This window comes from Bidens hawaiensis, unplaced genomic scaffold, assembly GCF_021521415.1.
Source record: "Bidens hawaiensis isolate Kalapana, Puna unplaced genomic scaffold, B.hawaiensis_p1.1 tig00019817_1, whole genome shotgun sequence".
In the NCBI taxonomy this organism is placed as follows: domain Eukaryota; kingdom Viridiplantae; phylum Streptophyta; class Magnoliopsida; order Asterales; family Asteraceae; genus Bidens; species Bidens hawaiensis.
Window position 1 is genome coordinate 230,736 of NW_027493015.1, and position 10,075 is coordinate 240,810.

The following is a 10,075-nucleotide window of genomic DNA, read 5'->3' on the forward strand; positions in this document are numbered from 1 at the left end:
ATTTTACTTTTTAAAAATTTTTGTTTTTTTATAACTTTTTAATAGGTTTTTTTTTCTTAAACGTTTCTCAAATTTCTCAATTTCAAAATGTTCTCTTAAGATCGTCACCCTATATATATATATATATATATATATATATATATATAGAAACATGATCAAATACATTTTATTCTTAACATGAAAACAATGAGAACCAATTTGCTGTTATTATTAGGTTTATTTTTATAGGTGTTTGTTGTTATTTTTTGTTCGTATTTGCTAATTTTCGATTATGAGACGTTATAAATTTTGTTGACTTATATTTTGTTGTTATTATTCGATATTTTTTTTGCTGTTATAAGTATTTGCTGGTACTTGCTGTTATAATTTTGTTCTTGATTTTGATTCTTTTATTGTAATTTTTTAGTTTTTTCTTTGTTATTATATATAATTGTTTATGTAGATTGCTATTGTAGTTGATATTGTTTGTTATGTTCTCATTTTTTTAAATTGGTATTGGTTCCTACGTTCTCATGCTAATATTAAAATGTATGTTAACCTTCCCCAATATATATATATATATTTATATGAATGGTTCAAATTAGAAGTCATTTAATGTGAAAAGTGTGAAAAAAATCAATATGGACCACTAGTTTATTATATGTTTTAAATGTTTATAAATAAATAAAAATTTTAAATGACAATATTAAAATTTTTCTCTTTTCAATTAATACAATTTATATATATACATTAATTTTTATTTCCAATTAACATAAGTAATAAAACTAAAATATTTAACAAATATATAAATAATCATCTCTATTATTATAAAATGTTTGTTTTCTCTCTTAATTTTTTATCCTACATAAATAAAATTTATTCATGAACTATAACTTTTTTAAGCCGATATATCAATATTAATTAACATGTAATTTTATTTATAGCCACAATGCATATTTTTTTCTCAATACATAGAGCGTGGGTTAAAACTTCTAGAAAAAAGGTGCGATCCCTAAAATAATATAATAGGGATGGCATCATCTACATAGATAAGCAAAATATATAAATGATTTAAGAGAGCAGTGGTTCAAAACCCAAAAATTATGTCTTTCCTTTTTTACGTTTTAACCATGGTAAATTACTATCTGTTTAACATTTTTTAACTTTTAGTATTTTCTTTAGATAATTTAATTCCTTATTTGAATATTTTTTTTATCATATACTTTAATTCCATTATCTTGTTTACAAAAATCGCCCTTAGAAAAAATTATATATACACCTCAACCTGCGCGAGTAATTTCCTACGTGTTGTGGCAAGTCGACATAGGTAATTAGATTCGTTGCAGTGCTGGTACTCGTTATAGCAACCGAAATAGAAATCTAAAACATAAAGTCGTGATATGCTAAAAAGGACATCAACACTTGTTTTACATTAATCGTAAACTATACAATCAAATCGTAATGCTTAGATAATACCGATACAAATATCGGTACTGATGTTGTTCGCTAAAATTTCGTAACAAGGTAGCCGTGCTAGAAAGAGCGGTTGGAAGTTTCCTTTCATTTCTTAACTATGAAGTAAGACTAAGCTTATTAGCTTACTATCTCATGTCAAAATAAGTCGTTAGGATCCTCATTTCGACATCCCATGTTGCCTGTGTGATGACATGGGGCTAAAATACGGAAAGAAAGGGACATGGCTTATCTTGTTTTTGACATAGGGTGCCTTAGGTTGGGGCTCGCATGGGCTATTAGTATAGTGTGTAGAGTGCACCATTTTTAATTGTGTCATTGTGTTTTGACTGTGAGGAGGGCTCACAATTACATGAATAGTTCATTGTGCTCATCCACACCTAGACATGAGATGTGGATTATCCAAGGGACATTAGCATTAGCATGTCATACTCCTCTTGTTTGAACCATGTTTGAAACCAAACGTCTCCTTAGTTGAATAGATGGAGCGATTAACGTGAGATACAATGTAAACTTTCGATTCATTCGTAGGACCCGGAGGTCCGAAGAGGACCAAATGGCGCATCTAAGGTTGTTGTACATGACGTTTTTATCTATTATATTTTAACAAACATGGATATTTCAGTCATGTCATTAAATTAAACATATAAATCTAAAAAATATGGACGAAAATTGATGAAAATAAAATACAACACGATGGCATAAAAGTTAATAATTTCCTATATTTGATTACCCTGTTAAAAATGATCCAAGCTAATGGACCAAAAAAGAATTTAATATAATAATTCGAAAAAGAAAAATGAGATTAATATTTTCAAGAGCTTTGGAAACCAAGTGACCCCCTTCCATCTCTCTCATTCCACCAGTGTCCAGCTATATAGCCAAAGAGAGGGGGTGGTACACTGAGAAAAGCCTGCTCCTTTTTTTTGTTTTCTTTGATCAATCTTCTGCTATACATCCATCTATCATCAGCCTTTAATATCTCTGTGATTGTAGGGTTTTTAAGTGTGGCTCATCTAATCTTGTCAAACAACTGATTTGAACCACAAGCACACAGAACCAAAATATATAAAATAATAATAATAATAATAATATAAAGAGTTTCTTGTGGAGCCCTATTCAATTTCCTCCTTTTCCCTTTTCAGTCTGCTTCCTCTCTTTCTTCATCTACCTGTTCTAGTGTGAGATAGACACATATTTACATAGATACATACATATTATATATAGAAAGTTAGTATATAAGAGAGAAATATATACAAACATAATGCAGCAGCACCTGATGCAGATGCAGCCCATGATGGCAGCTTATTATCCCACTAACAGCGTTACTACTGATCATATTCAACAGGTTTTCATCTCCTCCTTCATAACTCATTGCTTCTAACTCTTGTTTCTTCTTTAACTTTCTCTCTCACACACAACACACACTTAAAGAGTCTCTAGTTCTTGTGTCTTCTTGTTGGAGTTGTGTGTTTAACTTGATTTTTTGATCTTTTTGTCTTCCTTTTTCTTTTTGGCTTTTACTTGCTTGTTTCTTCATCTGCAACAAGTTCCCTTCTCACATAAAACTTATTTTTATTCTCAATAACCATGCTATAATATGCTATTCACATATTTCTATTGTTTCTGGTTTTAATTTGTGTGTTCTTGAACATTTTAAGTGGAAACATACAAAAAAAAAGGAATCAAATCTTTATTTTAAAAATAGCAAATCCCATGTTATTTCTTGTTTAAATTATTTGGGAATTAATGTATAAAATATTAGCCTCTTGGTAATCTGTGAGTTAAGATTCTGCATTAAACATTCTTTATTTTCATTAATATCCGTGCGTGCGCATACTAATCGATGCCCTATAGATTTATGTGCTGGCCGTTTGCTATCCAGGTATCTTGCTGGTTTTAATATTTAGATTTCATTGTAAAGATATAATTTTTAATCGGTATACATATTATTATATACATCTCTTGATTCTTTTAATAAAGATCAAGACTAATCAGTCTTCATGAACTTATATGTTATTATATACATCTTTTGTATTTTATAATAAAGATCAAGACATATCAGTCTTTATGAATGAACTAAATTCACCCAGACATTAAAACAAGACAAGATAGATTCGAAACTAATTGTGTACTAGTCTAGTAGACCTATGTTTGACTTTGTGTCCTAGAATAGTATCAGATTGTGTTGTACAGATCAATCTTTAGGTTCCAGATGCTGATTTGCTAGGATATCTGGGAATAATAAGTGCATGGAGGTTATTATATGGAGTTAAAGTTTGTGATTTTGGGTAAGTTATTTCATTAAAAAGTGTTTACATCGATCGATACAGTACAGAAGACAATCACACATCAAGCAAGTTGTGCCACTAGACTTTGGTTTTGATGTGTTTGTGATGGACGTTTAAAGCATCAAGATTCCCTTATTGTTTAGGGTTTTTATAGATATCTGAGGCTAAGTAGACCAATATAATTAGTTGAAAAATATATATAATAAAAATTCGATATTTTAAAAACTTTTGCATGTACTTTTCCATTTGTATCTATATTTAGTTAAACTATGGCTTTTTATTCTTTTTCTAAATATGTTTTCTCTTTTCTTCTGACCACATATAGGAATTAATATTAAATCTCTAAGACCAAGCGTAGTCGGGACGTTTTCCCGGCGTTTTGCCCTATAACGCCGGTCCCCCCCCCCCCCCCCCCCCGTTTTGGGTTTTTCTTTTTCCGGCGTTTTGTATAAAACGCGAGAAGTGGCTCACTTTTCAAGGCCTGATTTACCAAATTAGCTTTCTCCAAAATAGATTCCTGAATTTTGACCGGATCTCTCACCGGAATGGCTCCAACATGTACGACTTGTACGAATTGAAATCAAACTGTTGGGGTCTTTGACTTTGGTCAGAATTGCAGAGATTGGCGAGGAAAAGGGTAGAGATTTCCAGGTAGGAGTTTGAGGATGAAGCTGTAAAAATGGCAGAAATTTTTTTTGGTTTTAGGGTGGGTGGGTTAAAAAGAAAGATACATATACAATTTTGTATTTAATTATTATTTAAATGAATTATTATTTAAAAAAACAAAAATATATAATAGTGATCAGGTGCCACGTGACGGATAACATCCGGGGGTGAGGCTTTATGACTACACCATGTTTTTTTACAACATAACTCTGACTGGCCGTCACGTGGCGCATAATGCCTGGTAGTGGGGCTTTATGACTACTCATGGTCTAAAGCATAGGAAATTAAAAGTCAGTCTGTTAATTAAATCATCAATTTAGGCTGGGAGATGTAAGAGCATTCACGATCCGTCCATTCAGTGAGTAAAGTTTTTATAATATAGAGAGTGATTTAGGTCGTTGTGAGTGGAGAAAAGATAAAATGCCGTGATTTTTTTATATATTTGAAAAGTTTCTGTAGCATCAATAAATTAATGATAAATGTATACAAAATATTATTTTATTGAGAATGAGAGAAAATATATTATGTTTTATTGTAATTTTGGATTTGAAGATAGGGAAACGGATGAGAATGCTCTAAGGATTGAGGTTCGCCGACATAACCTGACTAGACATGGGCTGAACTTGCTGCCGTTTCAACCTATGGAAAATGAAAAACTTGTTAAGGAAACCAAAGCCATAAACATGATGTGTATGGGCCCGGTGCCACATCTCTATAATATATAGTTAGTCAAAATATGCTAGCTAATACATTATATTGTGCTCTGAGCAATTATCCTACAGGCCCCGCCTTGAATTGAAGAACAATCGTTGTTCAAGATGGGGCACAAATAATGTAACCAGGTCCCCATTGGGGGTATGTGTCCCATTTTTCTGTAGGGCAAAAAGGTGATCATTTGTTATAAGATTGGGCAAATAATTAAAGGGTGGGAGAATAAGGGTACATGCCTCATCTTGGTATGGCTAAATAACTCAATACTGCTTAAGACAGTTGTACTAGGGTTGTGTGTACCTCCCCACTCAAGGGAAAATATTCTATTTTTGTTTTCAAGCCTATGCTAAACAAAATAATGCTTGGTTAAATATTTTTAATCCATTATATATTTACATTAAATATCATTTTGTCCAATTTTTCCTACACTTACTACTAAACTATACATGCTACAACGCAATTAATTATTATATATAAATGAGCCTTTTGTCGAGCGGCTTCGATTTGTGTATATGTAACTTGGCTTTTTATATAGGAAAATTGGTTTTTAATGGTCCCAACTATCATTTTGGCTGGCAACGGTCCTAACTTTCACATACGTTGAATCCATCAGCCCGCGACTTACGGAAAACTAACTCCCTTAGGTAAAATCTGATGTATACATGCTAAACTATACATGCTACAACGCAATTAATTATTATATATAAATGAGCCTTTTGTCGAGCGGTTTCGATTTGTGTATATGTAACTTGGCTTTTTATATAGGAAAATTGGTTTTTATTGGTCCCAACTATTTTATTTTTGCCGGCGCTGGTCCCAACTATCATTTTGGCTGGCAACGATCCTAACTTTCACATACGTTGAATCCATCAGCCCGCGACTTACGGAAAACTAACTCCGTTAGGTAAAATCTGATGTATTGTCCTAGTTGTCAAAATCAGATGACATGGGCATCCAACGTGGACCGGCTGTGTATTATAACAAACGTTTTATACTTAAACATTATACAAACATAAATTCCCAAATTATACAACCCTAAATCCCCAAATTCTCTGTAACTCCATAACCCTAATTCACTTTTAAGAGATGTTTACCCAAGAAACACTATCATTTCTTAAAAGTGAATTAGGGTTCTTGAGTTAAGAGTGAATTTGGGGATTTAGGGTTGTATAATTTGGGAATTTATGTTTGTATAATGTTTAACTATAAAATGTTGGTTATACACCGCCGGTCCACGTAGGATGCCCATGTCATCTGATTTTGACAACTAGGACGACACATCAGATTTTACCTAACGGAGTTAGTACTCCGTTAGTCGCGGACTGATGGATTTAACGTATGTGAAAGTTGGGACCGTTGCTAGCCAAAATGATAGTTGGGACCAGCGCCGGCAAAAATAAAATAGTTGGGACCAATAAAAACCAATTTTCCTTTTATATAAGATCTATTATCAGGCGGTCAAACAGGTTGAAAGTGAATTTATTTTTAATACGCTAACATCTTAGATTGTTTCATTATAGATGGTTATGTTATATTTGTGATATTGTAGTTTTTTAATTATATCTAACACATTGTTTCTTTGAAATAAATTTTAAAATTTGAACATACAATCTTGTAAGTCAACCTACCCAGATTGGTATTAATGGATTAACTCGTGTGTGCAGTATCTTGATGAGAACAAATCACTGATTCTGAAAATAGTTGAGAGCCAAAATGCGGGGAAGATGGCCGAATGTGCGGAGTGAGTATTTTTTGTTCTTACCTCTAATTCATTTATCTTAGAAAAGATTTTATAGAATGTTGATATGTAGCGCCCTTTTATATGTTTGTTGTTAGTATTCTTACTTTTGATCAAATTGCTTGTAATCTTATTACGGCAGAAATCAAGCAAAGCTTCAGAGGAACCTTATGTATCTTGCTGCCATTGCTGACTCTCAACCACAGGCAGCTGCGGTTCATTCCCAGGTAAATAGTTAACTACTTTTCTAGAGGTGGGAAATTCAGCCATATAGTTGTAAATGACTAGATGATTCACGATATATTTTTATCTAATAGATCAAATATGTTGAATCCTAAATAAGCTAAAACTAGGGGTGTAAACAGACCGAACCGCTCCTGAGCTACTCGGGAACGGTTTGCTAAACGCTTGAGCTCGAGACTGAAAATAAGCTTGTTTAACAACGGAGCCTAAGTCGACTAAACGAGCACATGTTATTTATATATTAAATATACATTCACATTGTAGTATTTATTATTTATTTTTATTAATAAAAACGATAAAAGGAGGTAAATATATATATTATGCTACATATAAGAAATATAATATTTTGTAAACATAAATACATATAAATTAATAGTTAATGAATAATAACAAACAAGTTGAGCTTTGAGTAACGCTCGAGCTTGAAAAACTACTCTTATGCCAAGCTCGCTCTTTAGAAATAGAGCTTAAAATGAGTCGAGCTCTAGAGCTTCAGCTCCAGTAAGTTGAAACGATCTGAGCTCGAGGTTTAACAAGCTTGGGCTATGATCGTCTCGTTTACACCCTTAGCTTCAGCTCCCGTAAGTTAAAAAACTAGATTGATAGTAAAGTATCTAGAGCTAATAGTTTGGTGATTAAATGCAGTACCCGCTTGCCGGAATGATGCAGCCAGGTGGTCACTACATGCAGCAGCACCAACAAGCTCAACAAATGTCACCACAAGCACTCATGGCTGCGCGTTCGTCCATACTCTACAGCCAGCAGCAGTACTCATCTCTACAGCAGCAGGCCGCCATTCACAGCCAGCTGGGAATGAACTCCGGTGGCGGCAATGGCGGTGGGGGAAGCAGTGGACTTCATATGTTACACACTGATGGCACCGCTGCTAGCGGCAGCAGCGGTGGCCATCTAGGCATAGGAGGGTTCCCAGACTTCTCTCGTAAGCAAGATATCGGGCTTTCTGGGCCCTCCTCTGAAGGCCGTGGCAGTGGTAGTGGTGACGGTGGCGAGACGCTTTACTTGAAATCTGGTGATGAAGGTAACTGATGTTTTACTTGTTGGGAATCATATAATATGAAGTCTGGTAAGTTTTAGTTTCAGAAGTAGGTAAGAAGAGTAGAAACTTGGAAAAATAACTGGTTTAAGATGTTATAAATGGATTTTCGGTGTTGTGTAACGCCTCAGAACTTGAATTTTACCGTTTGTGTGAACCATGAACCGTTAATCGTAGTTGTGTTTTGTTGTAGATTTGAATGTTACTGTTCGTATGAACAATGAAATGGTGATTCTCTAGCTCTTGACCCAACTAGAAAGAAAGTAATATTGAAAATTGGTTAACTATGCACAGCTTCCAATTTAAAACAAGTGATCAGTACGCATGTTACAACCGTACGTGATATGCCTTTTGCTTTAGTCATTCATAAACAGATCATTCATCCATTTGAAATATAGGGTTTTGGAACCTAAGTTGAGTGTTTTTCAAATTCAAATTTGACGTAGCTTTTGGCTGTAACTTATATTATTGTTTTAGAGTAAGGGGTAAAATTTGAGGGTTGTAAATGAGTCTGAGTTGTTTTCAGGTTACCAAGATCAATTTATAAAAAAATTGAACTAAGCTGGGTTTATACATGTTCGAACCTAAATGTTATGTAGCTTGTTTAATGATCGAGCTTGATCAATTGAACTTCATTTTTGAAGCTTAAGTTCGGGAGTTCTTAAACGAGGTTGTGATTTAATTTTTTAAAATTTCTTTTGACTATTAAATATACATATTTTCATTATTTAAAAAACTAAGGTATGATAATTATAATTAAATATTATAATTACGTGAAGTATATAATAATAATAATATATTTAAAAAAACTAAGGTATGATAATTATAATTAAATATTATAATTACGTGAAGTATATAATAATTATAATATATCAAAAAAAATATATCAAAATAATAAAATAGTTGGTAAGTAATAATTAAGTCTGAGCTTGAGCTTGAGCTTGAGTTTGACAACTTGTTCAATTTTTATATTTGTGTTAAAAATTTGCATTTTTTAGACATTGGTGTGTGTGTATATATATATAATTAATGTACAAATTAAATTAACATGCTAACTGTGAGAATTAAGTAGCGTAATTATGTAATTATATAATAGTGAAAATATACTATGCTGTAATTACACCATGCTATATATATAATTACACTACTTGATTCTCACAATTAACATAATATTTTAAATTGTATTTGATACAAAATATAAACAAAAGTTACTATCTTTATTCAGGTAAATTAATTTTGAGTTATATTTTACATTTTTCCTACAATAAAATTAGGCTGCAATTTTGGATTATATCTTATCCAAGGTTTTAGCTTAATTTACATCTATGTTATATATAAAGAGAATTGTGTTATAATTTTATATACTAAAATTTGGGTTTTGATTTAAAGCTAGTCAATGTGTCAACTTATATTGACTTTGTGCTCAGCTCGATCAAGAAGCAACTGATTCCGAACATGTCTTTTTTTTCTTCGAACAAGTTTGAGTGGAGAATCAAGCTTTTGGAACTAGTCCAAGTGATAGCATTAATAATATGTTCGTCTAAAGTAGATTGGTTTACTAGTATTTATATTAAATTCGAAGTTATAATGAATAGAAAATAAGTGAGATAGAAACAATACTCATATAGTATATTTTAGCTAATTTATTGCATAATAGTTGTGTTTAGTCATAGCATAGCCTACATATAGACAAAATCTTTGGCATGCCATCCAATGTAGATAGATTCACTGAACCGATAACTATTCATACATAGATCATTCCTTTGTAATTATCCTTTCCTTTTTTTTTTATTTTTTTTCCTTTTAAGGGTTTTTTTTTTTCTAATTTTTTTTATCAACGAAGATAAAATTAAAGAATAAGTGGGGAGCATAAAAAGAGTACAAGTGTAGTACGGAAATTAAAGAAACTTAGGCCATTTG

The 10,075-nt window shown here is 32.2% G+C and overlaps 1 protein-coding gene across 1 annotated transcript; it reads left to right on the top strand.

The window, feature by feature from the left end:
* The first annotated feature begins 2,294 nt into the window (after positions 1 to 2,294).
* LOC143559398 (GRF1-interacting factor 1-like) lies at positions 2,295 to 8,562 on the top strand. The gene is made up of 4 exons (XM_077047990.1): positions 2,295 to 2,800; positions 6,785 to 6,861; positions 7,001 to 7,085; positions 7,747 to 8,562. The coding sequence occupies exons 1-4, from the start codon at positions 2,717 to 2,719 to the stop codon at positions 8,146 to 8,148; spliced, it is 648 nt and encodes a 215-aa protein (XP_076904105.1). The 5' UTR covers positions 2,295 to 2,716; the 3' UTR covers positions 8,149 to 8,562.
* The last annotated feature ends 1,513 nt before the right edge of the window (positions 8,563 to 10,075 follow it).

What these genes read in the sequence shown, in the direction of transcription:
- LOC143559398 (XM_077047990.1), top strand. Translation starts at nt 2,717, where the DNA reads ATGCAGCAGCACCTGATGCAGATGCAGCCCATGATGGCAGCTTATTAT. An exon ending in CTACTGATCATATTCAACAG is followed by an intron (nt 2,801 to 6,784) that starts GTTTTCATCTCC and finishes TCGTGTGTGCAG; the next exon opens with TATCTTGATGAGAACAAATC. An exon ending in AAGATGGCCGAATGTGCGGA is followed by an intron (nt 6,862 to 7,000) that starts GTGAGTATTTTT and finishes TTATTACGGCAG; the next exon opens with AAATCAAGCAAAGCTTCAGA.